The sequence below is a fragment of the Mya arenaria genome, chromosome 10 (assembly GCF_026914265.1).
Source record: "Mya arenaria isolate MELC-2E11 chromosome 10, ASM2691426v1".
Lineage (NCBI taxonomy): Eukaryota > Metazoa > Mollusca > Bivalvia > Myida > Myidae > Mya > Mya arenaria.
The window spans coordinates 9,344,983-9,368,524 of NC_069131.1; the positions used below are offsets into that span (position 1 = coordinate 9,344,983).

The 23,542-nt window shown below is 37.2% G+C and overlaps 2 protein-coding genes across 6 annotated transcripts in view; one reads left to right on the plus strand and one right to left on the minus strand.

Moving 5' to 3' along the window:
- Positions 1-4,732, plus strand: part of LOC128205780 (calmodulin-regulated spectrin-associated protein 1-like) — a 32,360-nt gene extending 27,628 nt beyond the window's left edge. For all 5 annotated transcript variants that reach the window (XM_052907722.1, XM_052907721.1, XM_052907723.1 and 2 more), the window contains one exon: positions 401-4,732. In XM_052907722.1, the coding sequence (XP_052763682.1) occupies positions 401-530 (130 nt within the window). In that variant the 3' untranslated portion in view covers positions 531-4,732. The remainder of the gene's footprint in view (positions 1-400) is intronic.
- Positions 4,733-5,700: 968 nt separating this feature from the next.
- LOC128206394 (uncharacterized) lies at positions 5,701-22,360 on the minus strand. The gene is made up of 4 exons (XM_052908800.1): positions 22,159-22,360; positions 17,894-21,422; positions 7,782-7,944; positions 5,701-7,039 (listed from the first exon to the last, which is right to left on the minus strand). The coding sequence occupies exons 2-4, from the start codon at positions 21,413-21,415 to the stop codon at positions 6,960-6,962; spliced, it is 3,765 nt and encodes a 1,254-aa protein (XP_052764760.1). The 5' UTR covers positions 21,416-21,422; positions 22,159-22,360; the 3' UTR covers positions 5,701-6,959.
- Between the last annotated feature and the right edge of the window lie 1,182 nt (positions 22,361-23,542).

Below are 23,542 nucleotides of genomic sequence, written 5' to 3' on the forward strand. Positions count from 1 at the left end.
CATGCATGACCAAGGTCACACACAACCGAGGTAAAACTTAACATTGGTCATACATATCATAGGTCACAAATATTGGAGGTCACACATAACAGAGATCAAACAACATTGGTCATACATAACACAGATCCTGCAAAACAGAGGGCATACATAGCATACTTAGGTCATGGGCAGACATAACATAGGTCCTAGTCAGACATAACTAAGATCATACATTAATTTATTGCTGAAGAGCTTAATAAAAGTGTTTTTTTTGTGAAATACTTTCCTCATGACAAAGGAAAACTTAAGAAGCTTAACACATGTGAACCCATATCTTGTTTGTGTTTCCAAAGCAACCATCCTCAACAAATTCCTTACCTGACATGGTGTCATGATAAATAAATACCCTTTGCCATTGCAGGTACAACTCCGGAGCCAAGTCCTTCTCCGAGGTTGTCTCCACCAAGCATATCTCTGTCTCCATAGATGCCATATCTCTACAGAACTCGGTCTGGAAACCATTAAAACCTCCTGCAAAAGCCAACAGATAAGATAGCCTCTAATGCGATAGCTCCATGACAGTACCTTGGATACCTTGGATAGTGGGATACATCCATAACAGTAGCAAGGACACCTCCTGATTGGATAGTTCCAGAATAATAGCTAGATTACCCCTTAATGGGATATCTCAAGAAGAGTAGCTAGGATATCCATTTATTGGAGAACTGCTTAATAATAAGTAGGATGCCCCATTATGGGAGAACTCCATGATAAAAATAGTGTAGCCCATGTAGGGAGATCTCTGCTAATAACCAGGAAACCCCCTAATAGGAATAGCCCCCAATGGGAGAACTCCATGATAAAAAAGTAGAGAACTCTGTGCTAATAACCAGGGAAAAAAACCTGTAATTGGGGAACGCCTTGACAGTAACTAAGATAGCTCCTACAGGGGGCTATACCATTATAATAGTAAGGCGACTTTCTGACCGTATAGCTAAATCATAGTAGCTAGAAATCTACGCTGTACTTAGTAAAACATTGTCCACATAAATGCATTGTAATAGTACAATTCTGATGTACCCAGCATGCAGAATGTGGTCTGGTAACCTTGCACCATTCCTGCCATGTAAATGGTGCTGGAATAGCTGACAGTACACACGTATATCTCCTGTTAACGGCTCCATATACCAAGTTTTATACATGTTTTTGTTATACAACTATTAGATGAATGTTAATAGTGGTTTTAAACATGTATAGTATGGAATTAAGTCTAAAAAACAATATAAGATGATGTATATTATAAATATTTCGATATTCGTTTTATTTCAATACAAATGTTCATTCTTTTTCATATACTTTTTTAAATATATGTATATATATCGGAAAACTATACTTTTAAGAATACACATTGTATTGATGTATTTCTGAAATCCTTCTTTGGAATCTGATCTGAGTTTTTTTCTGCATAAATGGTCATTAGAAAAGGAGGCGAATGTCCGAAGTCAAAAGGGAACCTGACTGCATGTAGGTCAGAAAACAGGGTTGAACATTAATTTTATCAGCTCATTAAGGGTGATTTGTTCAGGAGAGATATTCGTTTTAGTTTATTTTATTGCATGTTGATGGGTGCTTCTCTTTTCGCTAATAGTCTATGAGATATCAAGGTCTGTTGTACATGTATATGTTGCTCTCTTTTTTAACTCATTAATGGAAGTATAAAATGTTGATAATGAATACAAACTTAAATATAGGCTTGAATTCAGATATGTAATTATTGTGTTCCATCGAAGTTGGCTTAAAGCATCTGTTTTTGTAATGTTAGTTTCAAACGTAAAATGCTCTTCATTTTCACTCAGCCTAACTGTCAGTCTGTCATAATAGTATGATAAAACTGGCACGTTTGTTGTGAGAGTACGCCATTCTTAATCTGTCAGTACTAAAGCCATGAATGACAATTAATACTTCCTACTTCATCATCTCATGTGTTTTCATCTCGACTGTAGCCATAAAGAATGTTCATAATGATGCATTATATGTGTCACTGTTGTTAAAACATATGCTTGCCTTAGCCAAGTGCTGTATGTGATATTTGTGTAGAATTTCTCGTTGATTTATTTCCTTCTGTATTGAGGTATTTATGCAGTACTGTATTAACTTTATCTATAAATACAGATAGTTAGTACAGTCTCGTGTTTCGAGTGATGCCTTGGAGACTGTATTTACTTCATCTATGAATACAGGTAGTGAGTACAGTATTGCTGGCGATCATTGAAATGTATTATTTCTGTCTCATAGTTCTGTTGTGATGTTCTACATGACAGTTTATTGTTACGTTCCATGTTCAGTAAGACAATTTGCACATTGTAGGCATTGTAAGATGACACATTTATACATGGAGGGTCGATAGTGAAAACGTCCTGTCTGTTTCTTTATCAAATATCACTTCAAACCTTTCCGTTTTCACCCCTTCATATATAAATGCTAAATCATTGTATATGAGGAAGTTAAAAAAACGCGCTCTGTATGTTGATGTATTATTGTACTTTCTCAAAGTTGAATGTTGTGGCCATTAAAGTAAGCTGAAGAGTGTTGTTTTCTACTTATGTTTATGTCATGATAGTTAATGATCATTTAATTGATGCTGAGATATAATTCCTTTTCTCTTTATTGCTCAAATAATTGCTGCTTGTTTCCGTGGTTGTAATGCCTGTGTCGTTAAGTTCTGGTTGTTTATGTTTACATGTAGATATTAACTATTTGTTAACCTGTAAAGCTTGTTCAGCCCGTGAATTTGTTTGCATATCATTTTTTAGCTTGTCAGATAAAACAAGGTTTTCAAATATCTTACAGCTGACTTGGACAGTTATTTTAGTTCATCTTATTCAAGCAATGGTCATTATATTGTTTGTAGTTCCATTTTTTTTGTATTTCTTCTTGGTTAAGGTTTTACTTTGGCATTTTCTGATAACCAAATCCGATGGGTATGTGTCAATGGGCAATGGTTTTGTTTCTCATCTTTTTCATTTGTAGTAATAATAAAGTATTTTTGACAATTTTCTTATAAATATAACTAAACTGTTACCTCAATTTATAATATTTGTACATGTATATTCTGAAAACCAAGTTAGATTCCTTTGTTTTTTTCTTCTCATAATTAAAGTGAATGCTATTGTTAAATAACAGCACCTTTGATTCATGCACTCATGTGCATATGTCACTGACTCTAAAGTCACTCTGATTTATCCATTTAGAATAGCTGGCTACCTTGGTTTTTATATAGGCTGTATCAGCTTAAACTTATGTTTAATTCCTTCATACTTAGTCTTGTGATAATAATACTGAAGTACATATAGTTGTAAAATTTTGGTCCTTGGTACAAACATTGAGAGTGTGAGAAATCAAGCCAAGTGAGTTTACCAAGGATATTTGAGTTCAACCAAGGATATCCGAGTTGATCGAAGGATAGATATCTGAGTTCACCAAGGATATTCGAGTTCAACCAAGGATATCCGAGTTGATCGAAGGATAGGTATTTGAGTTCACCAAGGATATTCGAGTTCAACCAAGGATATCCGAGTTGATCGAAGGATAGATATCTGAGTTCACCAAGGATATTCGAGTTTAATCAAGAATATTTGAGTTCAACCAAAGATATTCGCGTTCAACCAAGAATATTTGAGTTCAACCTAGTATATTTGAGTTAAACCAAGGATATTCGCGTTCAACCAAGTATATTTTAGTTCAACCAAGGATAATCATGGCTGTTTTGTTGGGATTGACAATTATCAGCTGTTAGAATCTCTGATAAGACCACACTCATTCATTTAGTTAACCAGTTATTAAGACCACACTCATTCATTTAGTAAACCGGTTATTTTAGTTTCTCTTCTAGATTATATATGTGTTTGTTATACTGGTGAAAGTGCTTCCGTGATGAAGTATTACATGTATAGTGGTATTCTCAGCAATGTGCTGGTGATCTGCTAGATTTAAGAGACATGAAACATTAATTGTTTATATTAAAGTGGCACTTGTAAGCGCATTGTTTAATGTAGGTAGGGTTTAGTTTATATCCACTTGTTTCATTAGATATAAACAATAGAGACATACTATTTTATTAGATACATTGTAAATGCTTTCTGTTGTTGGGCATAAGTACAGTATTGTATAATGGTACTTGATGGTACTTTTGATTTTGTGGAAATGGTGAAAAAAATGAATAATTCTGATTAAATCAGTTCAACCTCAAAGCTTGCTTAAAATTCAGTTGATGAATTGTAATTTTGTTTTAAACAGTGTTGTTTCTTGTTTGATACGCTCACTGTTAAGAGGTTATGGTTTCTGATAATTTAAATCAATAAAATATTTTATTGATTATTTTCTTATTGAATGCAAGTTCCCTATACATAAAGGTTTTATAGAGTGATTAAAGTCAATATCTGAAATGGCCTCAGTCTCGGAACCTATAAAGTGCTTAAAAGTTGTTAATTATATAAAAAAATATTTTACTTTATAACGTACTTCTTGGTGTTGTGATGTTATTATGAATCCTGAATATTTATAATAATTATAAATGTGATTTTCCACTCAAGTGCTTATGTACTTTGTAAGTTCATTATTTGTCATTATTTATGCAGTTACTAGAATCTTATTTATTTGATATCTCGCACCTTTGTGCTAAATAATTATTTGTATTCTACACCATATAATTGTGATGCTAGCTGTTGAAAACGCAGTCTTATTTATTTGTAAATAAATTTGATAAAGCTTACGGTTGTTTTATTCTTAAACCCACAAATATTTAATGTGGTGTGTACATTATAACCATTTTAATTATACATACTCTTGGAAAGAAATATTCATATTTACTATGTTCGTGCTTCCCAAAGCCTTCTAAGCCTTAGGAAGCCAATGTATGGTTTGTGGTTTCCTCCGGGTACTCTGGTTTCCCCCACAACACAAGACAACATTCTCGCATAACATTGTGCCAACGAGATTGATTAATACAATGTTGTAATAACTTGTTTCAAAATCGTTGTAATATAAATAAGTTTAAACTAAGCCTTAGGTAGACTGTGCCCATCCGTTTGTGCATCGCACTGCCATGTCCGCTGTATTATTCTTCAAACGTTGGTACCAGCTTGAAACAACTTGGCCACATTGTTCACCAAACAGAGCCGACATGCAAACTGCTTGTTCCAGCAATCACTTCAATGTCAAGGTCAGATTTAGGGTCAATGATCAGTTTTCGTCTTTGCTCAATCAGTCAGTCGATGACAGCTTAGCATAATTGTTCACATTAAGAAGCTTTGCGGGGTCATCGAACCATCACCAATGTCCATAACGCCTGTTTGCTATTCGTTGTCAACTATTCTGTGGCAGAGGTAATATATTTCAGTGCGTGTTTCTTACGAACACCGTTGGACATACATCGTTTCAAACATGAGCTTTATATACTAAGACGCATTACTGGTAGAAAACTAATTTTAGAAGTGGAGATGTTCTATATATATTAATGCCAAAATCAAATGCCAAGGTTGCCAACGAATTCTAAGCTTTAAAAAAAAAAAGAACAACTATTTGAAACTGTAAACACCAACGCACAGATCCAAACACGAATATTACCAATTCATAATATGCTATAGTTTCTGAATGATATCTTAGTGTCTGGTTTGTCATTCATTTATATAACTGTCTGTTTTTGAAGCTTAATAAAGACCATTGTGTTTGATTGTCAATCTTTATTAAGGAATAACATTTGAACAAGCAGCAATATTTACATACAACATTTAAAAAACCATCACACAATTATTTCATTTATTCACATAAATAATTTGCACCAATATTTACCATATCTGTCTTCTGGGTTTTACCCCTTCTACTAACACGTGTTTGCCCGATCTAGTAAACACGTGATCTTCGGGCTTTACCCGTTTTAATAAACACGTGATCTCCGCAAACATTATTTGAGAGGTTTTGAAATACTCCTTGTACGGGCACGTGTATGTGTGTTTTTTGTGCATTACGTCATCAAGGTGTGTGTACAACGTACACGTTAAGAATGACATATGTCGTAGTGATAGCACGCAGGAAATTAGCCTGCAAATACTTAAGAGAAAATTCCTAAACGAGTTTAAGGCCAGATGCTCGCTTGTTGCTTATCCAATCTATATTATACTACGTTAACTAACAGTAAAATTACAATGGGTAAATGCTGTTTAATCCTATTAGCTCGGTTGAGGAAATGTGAGTAACCGGCAATTAATTGTAGCTTTTACAAGTACGTGTAAGTACACGGGACAACTGCATACACAAGTACACGTGCACATCGAGTTTAACAACCTCTCCATCATATTCGTATTGCACTTCCCGAAACCAAATATGAACCACTCTCAATCAATAACAATATCTGCGCTGCACGTGCACCACGGCGCACAGGAGCAATAAGAATCTTGAAGGATGTTATAAACACTAGTGTATTGCTATTATACGTTCTTGGTTCACCAAGAATTGCTGGAGAAGAGTGCCAAAATCACAGCTAGCTGCTTATGTACTGTACATGTAATTGCTTAATGAAGACAAGCATATGGCGCTTACCATCGCAAAATGTTCATTTTTAACATAATACTGATATTTTGCAGACTAAGATGATACACATCATAAGCAATAATCACTCACAAAATGAGTGAAGGGCGTACCCGATATCTAGCTGTACATGGTAAAATTCTACTGCCTGATACTTTTGAAAATCAAAATGCTCAAATCACTGTAAACTATTAATTCGCAACATTGTAGACAGCTCTCCAAACATTCTTTTGTAAACTTGGTGCTGTTGACAACACGCAGTTCAGAAGATTTCGAAGAGCAATACTATAACGGGTTGAAGTCTGTTTCAAAGCCAAACGATTTTGTTTGAATGCCAAACGAACCAGTGATCTGTTTTCATTGAAGGATTATCTGAACAGGCGGTCATGTAGGAATCAGTCATTTAACAGTGTGAGTCTGTGGACGATCTCGCGGCCCGACATCCGACTGTCACGACCGTCTCGTTTCTCGAACTCTGCCGAATAGAAGAACACAATAAAATACCTTCTCTATGACCCCTTAAACCTGCACTCTCACAGATCGACCGTTTTGACAGCTTTAATATTATATGTCGTGGAACGAGCCAATTTTGGGGTAAATGTCTGGAAACCAGTGATAAAAGATTGCTGACAAAAGATCAGACCGCAGATATTTACATTAACGTTCGAAAATTGATGTCTTATAAGGCGTTAATAACGCTTTAATTAAATAAGTTTTTCGGCAGTTTTCCAAACAATTGAGATGAGTTCTATTGTGAGTTATCTCATATGACTGAATTGAAGGCTATAATACCAAAATCCGCTGATTCTGAAACAAAAAAATAAAGAAAATGTCGAAACTGTCAATATGTGAGAGTGCAGCTTTAAAGTGACGAGTTAATAAATACATGTAGCATTATATATTGTTATAATAAAGAAAGAGAAACGAAACTGTTCTCATCAAATTTGGGCATCCGTTAAAGGTCGCGTACATTATGTGATGGCCGTGCTCTAAGTGCAAATGATATTTACGGCGTTCAAAGGATCGATCCCAAGTAGGATCACTTTCTAATGTCCTGGCATAATGGACACCGCTACGAATATCAATGCAGAAACTGAATCGAGTGTGTACAATTCTAGTTTATAGCTATCAAAATGAAATAAGAATGCCTATTATGATTAAAATTAGTAATATATCGTAAAAAGTATACATGGCAAGAGAAATTATTCATCTTTTACCGTCAATCTCCCAGTCCTGCCAGTTGCCACCGGTCTCCTCGTCTCCCTCTTCTTCGTCACTGAACACTTCGTACCAGGGCCGCTGCCTCTTCAACTCCTCGATGGAATCCTGACACCGCTGGAACTGCGACATCAAAACGCGGTCCTGGGTCCGCAACACGCCCTGCAGTAGAGCATCATGTTTTCTGAATACATGTGGCCAGACATACATATAGTTTAGTACATACACTTTCTGTTTGTTTGATTATAATGGCACCTGATAGCTTATACGCTCATGCCCAAGTCCGTTGTCGGGTAGAAACCAGTAATGAGGTTAGTTTAGTTTAAACATATTTATTTTACAACGATTGTGAAACAAGTTATTACAACATTATATTAATCACTCTCGTTGGCACGATTTTACGCGAGAGTGTGGTCTTGTGTTGTGGGGGAAACCCGGGAACCCGGAGAAAACCCACTTGTCCGGCTTGGTGACCACAAACCAAACTCACATGCGCCCAAGCCGGGAATTGAACCCGGGTCGCCTAGGTGAGAAGCGAGTGCGCTAACCGCTGCATTAACCGGACAACCAATGAGGTTGACTGGAGACGCTTATTGTAAAGCTCCCCTAATGGCGATCAAACCCACAACCTCTTGAGTGAGTGGCAAAAATCTATACCACAAGACCACTCCCTATATATCACTCTTTTACTGGTGTCGAGAACCACTCCCATGGATATTAATACACCGATCGCTCGATGGTTACACAACTTAGGTTGATTCTGGCACTGGCTCGTTTTCAAGGCAGTCTTTTTTCACGATAAGCGTGTGCGTCTTATGTTGGTCTATAACTCAACCATCGATTGATACAATATCCACATCAGTACAAGAGTGTCCAAGAAACTGCTTATCTCCGCCCACTTAAGTGTAAATATACCACAGGAAGGGCAGACAATACTAAATGAGGAGAAGGTTTAACCCTTGAAATGGAATTTCTGCATTTAATACACATGAACCCCGGGAAAATTGCTCTTATTTACACCAACTAAGACGTCAATTCGCTTGGAGGCAGCAACAGTTTTTTTGCATTCTATAAGTACATGGCAATGAGAGAAACACTTCAAGCTTTCTGTTTATAATTGTTGGCCTTTCATCAGGGAGCATTTATGGGGAATTTATAGCTGGAAGTAGGTGGCAACCAGAAACAAAGTGAAGCAGTTTTTGCCAAGACTGAAAATCAACTGATGCTTAAATATAATGCATTGTCAGACTTGTTTTCGTCTTAACACTAACTGTATCTATTATTTTATACTGTACAGAGAATCACGAATAGTGTTTTTTAACAAGAAATCATCCAAGTATTTGCAGATACGTTGGCAAGACTCATGTATATTCTATTATAAAGACTTTTCATTAAAATGCTAGTACTGTTTACTTATGTTTAAGTTACCATATTTAAAGATGCACTCTCATTCCCAAATAAGATTTAGCATAATAAATACGATTGTTTTTATATACTTAAAAGGATGAATACATTTCGAAAACAATGGTTCTTATGAAGGATACCGAGTTTAATTTGAAAGAAAGGTGCAGAAAACATGGTATTACTACCTTATGATACGATAACAGATCACAGTAAATCTTTTAGCTCTCACCAATCATTTAATTTTTTTTTTTGCGTTTTCAGCTATTAAATACACGGTTACAATCTTGTTATCATAAATTAATATTTTCCATAAATGCATTATTTAGTAAATAGTTAAAGGTGTATCACTTAAAATTTATGCTTGTTATACATGTGTATGCAGTAATTTTGAATAAGAGTGTCTGAAATCTGTATTGCAGATACATGTTTATTAAATAGATTTTAACAGTATAAGTATTTATTGTTGCAAACGGCGAAACAATACCCCAGCTCTTGAAGCTTACGAGAAACAATAATCATCGTACTTGTGACGGAATGATGTACAGTATAAATATACATTTTAATACTTTAAAGCATTTTGTTCAAAGGGCAGTAACTGCCGTGCAGTCACCCATATCGGTTTTTCTTTACAATGTTCTTGTCGTGTTTCAAAATCAGTTTCATCGTAAAACATACGGACGTGATTTTGAAACACGACAAGAACATTGTAAAGAAAAAGAAAAGAAAACTGGTCGTTCCTAAGCACGTTAAAAGATAACACACGACTAATTTACAAAATTATTTTTAACAGCTTGTACCATTTGTTGTGAATTTATTTTTTGAAAATGACGGCATTGTTTTTAATTTAAGTTTAATTAATTAATTAAACTTAAATTATAAAAGATAATTAAACCACGGACCTATAAATCATGGTTTATATGTCCGTGATTAAACGATTTTATACGAATTTTATCACTTATTCGGCCTTCCATGTACAACCCGAAAAAAATGTCCCTCAAGGTCGTTCCCTTCAGGAGGCGCCATTAATACATTCAGAATTACACATAACATCTTGAAATGTAAACTAGTAGGCGAAATAAAACCAGTAATGATAGTGTTGCTTTCTCTCTTCGATGCATAAATGCGTGCACTTATAAATACCAATCATGCATGCAAGGGTGCAATAAATAACGCATGTCAGCTGCCAAACCTCACTTTATATTAATAACTACAAAAACAACAACACTTTAGTGCATTACAGTTGCAAAGGGGTGACATGTAGGTATTTTTTTTATCTCGTTAAAACGACTTAAGTTTCTCGTTACTAAAGCGACTAAGTATCTCTTTAAAAGACATATTGAGCACATACTAAGTCGTTCCAAAGAAAGACGTAAGTGTGTCACCTCTATGCCACCGTAGGATTCGTTGAAAGGACGCGCAAAATATAACCTATTTCGTATGGTCTGAACTACCGCAATCTGGTGTTTTGTATTAATATTTCCTGTAATATTGACTTATATAATATTATGTATTGAACCCTTGGATATGTACTTCTTCTGCTTTTGTGTGTGTGTGTGTGTGTGTGTGTGAGGGGGGGGGGGGGGGGGGCACCATATCTGTAATAAACTGCTATTGCCAGGGTTGTTTCTGTTTTACTCATCGATGCAGAGGATATAATTACGATTGTGTGCATCACGTATGACATATTGGCACTAAAACGATAAATGTTGTATGACAAAACTCATGTTAAAAATGCACAAGATAACTTGACGCTACGATCAATCAGCCAACTTAAATACTTATCCTACGAGGCGTAGAAGATCTGGAATATGTGGGGCACAGTGCCAAGGTGCAAGAGCATTGGACCTAGACTTGAAATGGACTATCTAAAGAATTTTATGATGGCAGTTTCGTCTTTAAACATTGTACAAATTTAGCCATTTTATGATATGTTTAAAAGAATAACTAACAACCATAGATAGGCACTTGATTAAACAGGCTTTTTTAAATTCGAAAAAATTCAATTCAATTTAAACGGCGTTAGTAACGCTTTACTGCAAAATGAAAAAAAAGTATGCCAGTTATAAATAATGGATTTCTAATTTCAACATCAGATGAAGGGTGTCAATTGTCACAAGTATTTAGTCACATTGCAGACAACAATAAACTTTCAATGCCTGGTTCTAATGCAGATCGTACACAAACAGTTGCTATAGTTTTGCAAAGGTGGATTCGCGATTCTTGTAACCTTGAAAACATGGCGGGTAAACGAGGCAAAGCGTTAGATCGGGGCTGTACGGTACAATTGGAATGTAACTTACATAATGAAATTATAATTGCAAGGTTGCATGAAACAGCGCGAAAATCAGGTAATTATTATAAAAAACACACACTTATATCTTCTCTCTTTTTCTCTTACAGAAACACGTTAATTCCATTATATAAGGCAAAACTTGGTGAAAGCTATGTCTGTGAGGTAGCTATTATACTACCAGCAAACTGCGGAGTTCCAGGCACCCATAGCGGGGTGCCAACACAGCTACTGCGAGCAACAACTATGGTTTACATGGACATGTATGTAGCTATTTCAAGAATAATAAAATATAAAGCAGAGCCAGCATAAAAGCTGCAGGTTGCTAGATACATGCGCGAATGAACACTGCGGCACCGTAAGAACTCATTTTGCAACATATGCACGAGTAAGTGCCTCGGCACCATAGGAACTTCTAATGTAACATACGCACGTGCAAGTGATGTGGCACAGCAGGAACTTATAATACAGATACATGTGCGCATGCGCTTAGAACTTGTAGCTTGTTGTTAGAGACGCAGATCCATTGTGCTATGGCTAGACAACAGAATTAATCAGTGCCAATAGTTTGGCAAGAAATCCGATTGTTATAATTAAATCTTGACAACATCTGCGCCTTATAGTTTCATGAATCCTTGGAAAACTACGATGTATTTGATTTAATTGATATTTTTCGCCTTTATTTATTTTAAAATCATGATGCTATATATCAAATTAATAGTGTAATTACATAGAGGCAGAACACCTAGCTATTATTTCCATTATAAGCCATTCCGTGAAAACATCAGACTTGCTTATGGTTTAGCTATTACGATGAATTTGTTACAATAATTAAAACAGTTACGTCTTTTGTCATAAGAGGACTTTGATTATGATTAGTTCAGTTTAGTTTGTTACCACGACAATACGATAGCTCCGAAGGGAAAGAGAGGCTGCAACCAATTACATTAATTCTTGAACAAACTCGGATATGCTTCTGAAGATCGAAAATGAACAATGCGGCGCCGATTCTGAGAACTAAATTCGTATAATGGAAGTCTGCGGTAACAGATGCACAATCGTTTATGAATTATTCATTGCATTGTATTCTATTTATGATTTTTGTAGTTGAAAAATGGGAACATCTCTCTTGTTTGAACAGCACGTGCTCATGCGCGTTCACGCACTTAAGACCGTGCATAATAATTTCACATACAGATAGGCCGTTCAGAATCTTTTCACATACAGATAGACCGTTCACAATCATTTCACATACAGATATGCTTCTCACAATCATTTCACATACATATAGACCGTTCACAATCATTTCACATACATATAGACCGAGCACTATCATTTCACATACAGATAAACCTTGCTTTATCATTTCACATACAGATAAACCTTGCTTTATCATTTCACATACAGATAAACCTTGCTTTATCATTTCACATACATATAGACCTTGCTGAATCATTTCACATACATACATACCTTGCTTAATCATTTCACATACATATAGACCTTGCTTAATCATTTCACATACATATAGACCTTGCTTAATCATTTCACATACATATAGGCCATGCTTAATCATTTCACATACATATAAACCTTGCTTAATCATTTCACATACATATAAACCTTGCTTAATCATTTCACATACAGATAAACATTGCTTAATCATTTCACATACAGATAAACCTTGCTTTATCATTTCACATACAGATAGACCTTGCTGAATCATTTCACATACATATAGACCTTGCTGAATCATTTCACATACATACATACCTTGCTTAATCATTTCACATACATATAGACCTTGCTTATTCATTTCACATACATATAGGCCATGCTTAATCATTTCACATACATATAAACCTTGCTTAATCATTTCACATACAGATAAACATTGCTTTATCATTTCACATACAGATAGACCTTGCTGAATCATTTCACATACAGATAGACCTTGCTGAATCATTTCACATACATATAGACCTTGCTTAATCATTTCACTTACATATAGACCTTGCTTATTCATTTCACATACATATAGGCCATGCTTAATCATTTCACATACATCTAAACCTTGCTTAATCATTTCACATACAGAGAGACCTTGTATTATCATTTCACATACATATAGACCTTGCTGAATCATTTCACATACATATAGGCCTTGCTTGATCATTTCACATACATATAAACCTTGCTTTATCATTTCACATACAGAGAGACCTTGCGTAATCATTTCACATACATATAGACCTTGCGTAATCATTTCACATACATATAGACCTTGCGTAATCATTTCACATACATATAGACCTTGCTAAATCATTTCACATACATATAGACCTTGCTTAATCATTTCACATACATATAGACCTTGCTGAATCATTTCACATACATATAGACCTTGCGTAATCATTTCACATACATATAGACCTTGCTTAATCATTTCACATACATATAGACCTTGCTGAATCATTTCACATACATATAGACCTAGCGTAATCATTTCACATACATATAGACCTTGCTTAATCATTTCACATACATATAGACCTTGCGTAATCATTTCACATACATATAGACCTTGCTTAATCATTTCACATACATATAGACCTTGCGTAATCATTTCACATACATATAGACCTTGCGTAATCATTTCACATACATATAGACCTTGCTTAATCATTTCACATACATATAGACCTTGCGTAATCATTTCACATACATATAGACCTTGCTTAATAATTTCACAAACAGTTGAACCTTTCTTGATATTTTCACATACAGTTTGACACACATTTATCATTTCACACAGAAATGGACTGTTCTTAATCATTTACATACAGAAAGACCGTCCTTTATCATTTCACAGATATAATTGTTCAGTTGTTCTATTATGGATTATAACATTATCTTTATGACCATTGCCATCATGTTATTGATTTGATTTTTTTTCTCATAAAAAGCAATTCCGGAATCCATTTATTTACAAATGCACCATTCTTGGCAAATATACGTGCACGCCAGCTGTTATTGGAATAGACATCAGTACATGACACCAGTTAGCTAATTGTTGATGGCAGCATTTAGAGAAAAGCAAGTATATTATCTACGTTTTATTCCAGAAAATTCTTGCACACTGCCAAGTCAAACTAGAATCGTATAAGTGTTTTTTGTGGATAATGCATTAATACTTAGATACAGATTGACATCACTTCATTGACGAAGAAACACGGGTTCTGTCTTCTTGGAATGTTTGCGTCAGTTAACAGAAATGCTTATATACATTTGGATGAATGTAAAATGTCCATAGAATCTAGTTGTGAGTTAATGTAAAATGTCCATAGAATCTAGTTGTGAGTAAATGTAAAATGTCCATAGAATCTTGTTGTGATTTAATGTAAAATGTCCATAGAATCAGAATATTGGTTAATGTAAAACAATCAATTTAACATACACCAATGAGTAAATTGATGCATCAGCGAATACCGCCGTCTTTATGAAGATATATATACATAAGCGAAGAGGAAGGGTGTAACTTTCGGGGTACACCCTCTACCTACCCTCCTTAAACAGAATACAAATAGGTATTATAGGGGTTTTGGGGTACTGACCCACGAATAAATTGCTGATATTATAAGTACTGTGTGAGTACTTTATGAGTACAATATGATTACTGTATGAGTACTGTGTAAGTACTGTATGAGTACTGTATGGGTACTTTATGTGTACTTTATTGTTTGAGAACTGTGCGACTACTGTGTGAGTACTGTGTGTTTACTGTATGACTACTGTGTGAGAATTGTGTAATTACTGTTTGAGTACTGTGTGAGTACTGTGGGAGTACTGTTTGCGTACTATATAAGAACTGTGTGTGTACTGTGTGAGTACTGTGTGAGTACTGTTTGCGTATAATATGAGTACTGTTTGAGTACTGTTTGAGTACTGTGTGAGTACTGTTTGCGTACTGTATGAGTATTGCGTGTGTACTGTTTGAGTATTGTTTGAGTACTGTGTGAGTACTGTTTGCGTACTGTATGAGTATTGCGTGTGTACTGTTTGAGTATTGTTTGAGTACTGTGTGAGTACTGTTTGCGTACTGTATGAGTATTGCGTGTGTACTGTTTGAGTATTGCGTGTGTACTGTTTGAGTACTGTTTGCGTACTGTATGAGTATTGCGTGTGTACTGTTTGAGTATTGTTTGAGTACTGTGTGAGTACTGTTTGCGTACTGTATGAGTATTGCGTGTGTACTGTTTGAGTATTGCGTGTGTACTGTATGAGTACTGTTTGCGTACTGTATGAGTATTGCGTGTGTACTGTTTGAGTACTGTTTGAGTACTGTGTGAGTACTGTTTGCGTACTGTATGAGTATTGCGTGTGTACTGTTTGAGTATTGTTTGAGTACTGTGTGAGTACTGTTTGCGTACTGTATGAGTATTGCGTGTGTACTGTTTGAGTATTGTTTGAGTACTGTGTGAGTACTGTTTACGTACTATATGAGTACTGCGAGTGTACTGTGTGAGTACAATATGAGTACTGTGTAAGTACTGGAGGAGAACTTTAATAGATTTGTATGAGTACTGTGTAAGTACAATATGAGAACTGTGCGAGTACTGTTTGAGTACTGTGTGAGTACTGTTTGAGAACTGTGCGAGTATTGTATGAGTACTGTGTGAGTACAATATGAGAACTGTGTAAGTACTGTTTGAGTACAGTAAGAGTACTGTGTGAGTACTGTTTGAGTACTTTATGAGTACTGTTTGAGAACTGTGTAAGTACAATATGAGAACTGTGCGAGTACTGTTTGAGTACTGTGTGAGTACTGTTTGAGTACTGTGCGAGTATTGTATGAGTACTGTGTGAGTACAATATGAGAACTGTGTAAGTACTGTTTGAGTACAGTAAGAGTACTGTGTGAGTACTGTTTGAGTACTTTATGAGTACTGTATGAGTACTGTGAGTGTACAATATGAGTACTGTTTGAGTACTGTTTGAGTACTGTAGGAGTACTTTTTAAGCTTTGTATGAGTACTGTGTGAGTACAATATGAGTACTGTTTAAGTACTTTATGAGAACTATGTGAGTACTGCATGAGTACAATGTGAGTACTGTATGAGTACTGTGTGAGTACTGTGTGAGTACTGTATGAGTACTGTGTGTGTACAATATGAGTACAATATGAGTACTGTTTGAGTACTGTAGGAGTACTTTTTAAGCTTTGTATGAGTACTGTGTGAGTACAATATGAGTACTGTTTAAGTACTTTATGAGAACTATGTGAGTACTGCATGAGTACAATGTGAGTACTGTATGAGTACTGTGTGAGTACTTTATGAGTACTGTATGAGTACTGTGTGTGTACAATATGAGTACAATATGAGTACTGTTTGAGTACTGTAGGAGTACTTTTTAAGCTTTGTATGAGTACTGTGTGAGTACAATATGAGTACTGTTTAAGTACTTTATGAGAACTATGTGAGTACTGCATGAGTACAATGTGAGTACTGTATGAGTACTGTGTGAGTACTGTGCGAGTACTGTATGAGTACTGTGTGAGTACAATATGAGTACTGTTTAAGTACTTTATGAGAACTATGTGAGTACTGCATGAGTACAATGTGAGTACTGTATGAGTACTGTATGAGTACTGTGTGTGTACTGTTTGAGTACTTTATGAGTATTGTGTGAGAATAGTGTGAGTATTGTGTGTATACTGTGTGAGTACTGTGTGAGTTCTGTATGAGTACTGTATGTGTACTTATGAGAACTGTGTATATACTGTTACATATTTGAGTGATATTCAGCAAGTAATTGGAATGAACACAACATTGTGGAATTAAAATAAATCAATGTATTTCCATACGTAACCTTTAATTTGCGACAGGCCCCAGGCGCATGTACACATATTTTATACGACACCGGTTCAATACAAACACTTCCAGAGAATTAAGCGTACATAAAACGGATATTAAAAGCAACTGTGACAATATCAGTCAGATACGGGAAACATAGTTTTGAACACAAGTACATGTATATACAAAACTCATAATGATATCAATATATCAAATAAAATATCAAAAAAAGAAGACAGACTCCCACTAATAATTATATTAACAACATTTTCTTCACTTTACCTAATAAAAAACAAATGAAACTGCCGGCTATTACTTAATGGAAAGATAATAACACACACATGAACTATACTATATGCTGCTTATTTTCGATGTTTTAAATCTTAAAGAAAATTTCTGAAAATGGCTATCTATATATACTTGTGTATATATTTATCTATATAGTCATTTATCTTGATAAATATTTTAAACTGAAAGATCTTAATACATTTAGAATTAAATTGCTGATTTTTAACATTTTAAGAAAGTTAAGAAAAACAAAACGGTTTAAGCCAATACTTACAAGTTCCCCGCGTATCCATGACAACGCCTGGTCAATTCGTTGTTTCCTTTCTAACTCAGACGTTTGATCTTCTCGATTCTGGTTTTTAGATTCATGTTCATCGTAACCTGACGACGTTGTCCGCACAGTTTTGGGTTTATATTCGTCAAAACTAGAAGCAGTCTCTTTCAATCTGCCATTCACGTGCTGCTCACGTGACCTCTCACTGTTGCACGTGCTTCCGGTGTCACCCATACCAAAGTCGCGATCCAGGAATTCACTATATTTACCAACTCTGTTAAGACTAGACCTATTTGCGTTTTCATAACGTCTATCTCCTTCAAACAGTTTATCAGCACTCTTATTTGTAAAAGCCTGCAATTCTCTGTCACCCGGCATCGATCGGCCATTGTCCCGCTGACGGGATATTGATTTTCCCGCGCTGCGAATCCTGTCGTCTGCTGTTTCCGAGACGCTTGATTTTTCCAATGCGCTGGAATATCCACTGTTACGGAGACGAGTTGCGGAACCTGACGTCAATTGAGGCGATAGTAGTCCAGCAGTGTTTAACTCCGACCGGTTCCCAAACCTGTTTTGCTGTCTGAAACCACTATCACTAGCGGTGTCCGAGAAGTCATCAACAAGGTCACTTCCTGTTCTTCTCCCGCGGTCTCGCCTTGACGCCAAAAAGGCGGAGTCTGAAGCTGCGTATTCGACGTCGGATTTAATTCCTCTATACTCGGACCCGTCCCTAAACATGCTTAGATTCTCCCGTGTGAGATAGGGGTTCACGTCTGATTGGCGGGAAGTCCCACGGTCCCTGGTACTTGATGAATATCTTTTCCCAGACGTTTCTGTGCCAAAATCGTCCACATTCCGCCGGTTAACTCTATTTCTGCGCATCAAGCTGGATCCAAAGTGGTCGTCGTCATCATCAAAGAACTTGTTTACAATGTCCATCACTTCTTGTTTAAATGACGTTGTTTCAAGACCATCAAAATCGACGTTGACGTCATCGAACGCTGAACGGTTCAAATCCATAAACATGTCGTCATGCCCACGGAGATTTGACCTAACGGCTTGCCTCGCCTCGGTCAGTTCACGATTTGACAATACAACGTCACCATGTAATGTAGCGCGGCGATTTTTCGGTTTTATTTGGGATGAATCGCTGAATGATCGTGTGTATGCGCTGACGTCATTCCTTCTGGTGGGGTAAGACATGACGTCATAATTTCTATCAAAATTGTCAATGTTACCTCCACCAACTGTTGAGTCAGAGGAAAAACTATCTTGACGAGACGTTTCTCGGCTTAAACGACCCCTGTAATCATCATCGACAAATTCCTTGCGTTTAGTTTCACTATCTTGCCGCTCCATTGCCCTTAGGGCATCCTTTTGCCTTTGGCGCTCATTGAACGCACTTGCAGACGACGCTATTGATGAAGCAGAACTATCCTGGCGTGAAAACACAGACGATAAACTCCCTTTCCTGGACAAATTGCTCATTGTTTCGTCGTAACTCGGTGGGTTTATATTTTCTCGACTATCCCCGCTTAATCCCGATGTGTTGGTAACATTTGATGCATTACTCACATCTGATACCCTACGATTGCCAATACTCCTAGCAGTGGAATGTTCCTCAGGTATTCCACTCCCTCGGTTGCTGAATGATGATACAGATCTACTTGACTTGACAGTGCTTTCCGATGAATTCTCAGATGACTTTGTGCGGTGCAGTTTTACACCGTTTTTGACCTCAGTGGACTCGCATTGACCAGCAAAGCTACTGGACACTGACTTGCTATCCTCAGTTTCTTCAAAATGTGAAGTTCCTGATTCTGTTTCCTTATTTTCTTTCTTTTTCTTTGAAGATTCGTTAACCGAAAAGGTGTCTGACTTTTTGACAACGTCGACGCTCGAACCCGAGCCATCTGGGTTCCTTTTCTCTGTCCGCTGTTCGCTTTCAGACTGTTCATTTTCTGATTTCGTTGACAACTCGTTACTTCTTGTTATCACAGTGCCGTCAGCCAAGGTTCGTGTCTCTTTATTATCTGAGGTTCGTGACTTCTGATCAATGTTCTGCGTGCCGACTAACGAGCCGGACACCGGTCCGTTTTCTGAACCTATTTTTTCCTCACGTCGAGACTTTGATGTAAGACTCTTCTCGGAGACGTTTTTAGTTTCCGTTTTTGACGTACCGTCGTCACACTTTTCGACGTTGTTAAGTTCCTGGTTACGCGCAAGCTGCTGGTCGATTTTCATTTCAGACGTCGCGTGCTGGCCGTCTTTTGACGTCCCAAGCTTTGTAGATTCTTTATACAGACCTTGTTCTACGGATGCCGCATGTCGGGAAGCCGCTGTTGTAAGGCCATTCTCCGTCGTGGCGAGACTGTCAGTACGCGATGACTTTGACGTCTTATTGACAGATTCATAATCATCTTCGCGGGAGACGTCGGCGTCAGTCATTTTATTCGTGGCTCGCAACATTGTTGAATTCGATTCCTGGTTCTCAAGCTTTGCAACGGATGATACTGCTGTTCCATCGGCAGTTATTTCATCATTCTTTGAAGTCATGTCCGCTGCTGTCAAGTCTGACGCCGTTGACGTCACTGTGTGGGCATCTCCAGCGTCAGTCGAAACGAAACGTTCGCTGACGTCTGAATTTGAAACTGATATGTCGTTGAAATCTTGAGTAACGGAAGTGTTTGCCATTGTTTGTGGTTTTCTGTTTTCAACCGCTTTACTTTGCTGCGGCGACGTCATCGTTTCCGTAAAACCACTGTCTCTCGATATATCGCGCCGCAAACCGCCATTGAAACGTCCAGAGAGCTTGTTCTCAATATCTTTGTTGAGATTTTTCAAATTTTCAGCCCTTGCTTCATGGGTTTGCATAGCGTTTTCGATTGAAGTATTGTATCCTGTGTCAGAACCCACAGAATCAAGTCGGCCCTGAGCGATTTTTCGGTTCAAAGTACTAGCTGAGGACGCTATGGACGACCCGCTATCGTGTCGTCTGCGGTCTTCAGGTGGATGAGGCGGTGGTGTCTTCTCACGGACGGTACTTGCGCTGCACGTGCTGCTGGATTCCCCGGACTCCTCCCGCTCTAGCCTCCGACGCTCTTCGGGGCCGCCACGGGTGTTACCTCCACCGGAACTACCTGTAGTTGTGAAAACTTCGTCCGCTGGTGATTCATGTCGATCACACTTTTCAGCACGTTTTTCCGACGATTTTTTCTCCGATTGATCATACTTCGTACTTCCGTTTTTATCAGAATCATCAATGTCCTCACTTTTCCGCCGTTTAGCACTTGTCTCCCTGACATTCCTTGTCTTCCGAGTATTCGACTGCACCTCACACATCCTGTGGCCGCGAAGCGACCCCCGGTGGCGAGCGGCGGCATTAGAGCGACCGACGGTGTGTAGCGTCTCCACCACGTCCCCCGGAAGTTTGAATCCCTCCTGTGTCAGGATCTTGAGCGCTTCCTCCATGAGGGTTTCTGTGTCCGGGGCCGTTGGCTCCCCGCCCCCCTGGCTTTCCATGGCAACACTGGAACATCAGAGGTGGTCATTAAGATACATCAACATTTACAGTTTACATAATATAACTACCTTTTTGGCATTAGAAAATACTTACTCATTGACTGATATTTTTTGAATTCCGTATATTCACCATTCTCGAGTCATATTTGACTATACAAGCAGCTCTTAAAACGTTAGCAAGTATCGATGGTTTACCTTTCACAATGATTGGAAATGTGAATGCTTGGGAACCATATATTATTTTGGATTTAAAGGAAAGGGTTTTAGGTGTATGAAAGCAATTGTAAAATCATAACGAGCAAGCTTGTTTTGTAATGAAAGATTGCAAATTAGATCATTTCACGTTCGATTGCAGTGGATTTCAAGAACAACTAAAAATGCAAACTACAATAACATATGTCGCTGACTTATTGTACACAATACTAATAAGCAAGTAGGGTATCCAGGTATTAGACATGATTGCTATCAAATGCTCCATACATTGCCAGCCATATTTGCGCATCGGATACCGTTCGCTACTACACACACATTTGATACAAACTCTATTTAGGGCGAAGCATTTTTTTCAAAAGAAATATTTCTATTTTAGGTATGAAACTGTTTCAGTAGTCTGACATAAATGCCCTTTAAACAAGTGATGAATGGGAGATATTACACATGCAGAAATCTGGTATAACATCACATACAGAGGTACCGACCTACAAAATAAAGTTTTAAGATTGAAACAGAAATATAAAGGTTACCTTTAGGTGTAAATCCCTTTAAATCCGAAGATCGCAAAATTTCCTCTAGATCTTATTAGCAGCTGGTTGTGTGATCTTTCAATTACAGAACTGTTCTTGCGCTCTTGGCGAATAGTTTTTAATTGATATCCAGAAACTGGTGAAATAGTATGCACCGGGATAGCAGCAGATTTCCAGGTAAGAAAGTATCGCTGTTAGTTTCCTCGGAAAATCATCCCCGGAGCCGTATCGTGGTTACGTTTTCATGCTTCCAGGGACGTAGCAAGCGGGTCATATCATGCATTCAATCGCTTCAGATACTTCAGAAAATAAGCATACTTAAAGTACTTGTTTGAAATGATTTTCTGTGTTTGTGTATGCTCATATTCCTTAGAAAATCACCCCAGTGCCGCTTCGTCGTCCCATGAGAGGAGCGAGCGATGGGATTTAGTCTGGCAAATCGGCATTTTCCTTATGATTAAAGAGACTAGCACACATTTATTTATATGTAATGATGTGTTTCAGCGATATGTGCCATACATGTTCTGCGAAAAACATTTATGAACCGCATTCATGGTTCCAGGGACATAGCGAGCGATGCAATTTAGTCGGCTATTTTTATACGCCCTTCTTGTGATATGAACTGTATGCCGATGCTTGCTGTTTTTTTAAACTTTCTTGGACCGCAACAAATTTAAATTTTCATTGATCCAATGACTTAGCGGACAACTAGTCGTGCTGGAATTACATCCACTTTTTGTCGCTCTCAAACCAGCATCTCATTTGGATAAAATAGTTACTGCCTTTTCGGACTTTCGGTCAAACAGGTGACGGAGTTATGTTTAGTTTACGTGTATTATCATTTCCCTTCATCAAACATACGCGTAAATATACGCCCCCATCATAAGTAGAGAAGTCAGCTACGCCCCTGCCGTGCAATACGCACTGTTGTACAGTTCAGCGATGCCAAGTTTACCTGTGTAGCCCGTCAATCCGTACAAACATCCCCATCACATCCAACAACAAATGTTCCTCCCACATTCAGCTTCTAACTGCTTCCAAAGCTATGCTCCAGACATAAATCATGTGCTTCACGTTATCGTTTATGTTTAGTTTGGTTCATACGAATGTGTACATTGTTATATAATAGTCATGTTTGTATTGATAAACAAGTAAATTGTATTGTTTTTTTTTTAAAAAAGTGTTTTTTGGGGGGGTTTCATAAAAAGTTACGATTACACATTGTATGCGAGTTCATGCGAGGAAACTCTGATTTGTACTGATGGAGACGAGTTGCGGACTTTGGCGTGAGTTGAGGTAAAACTTATAAGTCCAGCCGTGTTTAATTCCGATTGGTTCGCCTTTCTTTACTGTATGTTTTAGTATGGTTCATACGAATGTGTAC

What these genes read in the sequence shown, in the direction of transcription:
- LOC128206394 (XM_052908800.1), bottom strand. Translation starts at nt 21,415, where the DNA reads ATGGAAAGCCAGGGGGGCGGGGAGCCAACGGCCCCGGACACAGAAACC. An exon ending in CATGGATACGCGGGGAACTT is followed by an intron (nt 7,945 to 17,893) that starts GTAAGTATTGGC and finishes GCTCTACTGCAG; the next exon opens with GGCGTGTTGCGGACCCAGGA. An exon ending in GCAGGACTGGGAGATTGACG is followed by an intron (nt 7,040 to 7,781) that starts GTAAAAGATGAA and finishes TCTATTCGGCAG; the next exon opens with AGTTCGAGAAACGAGACGGT.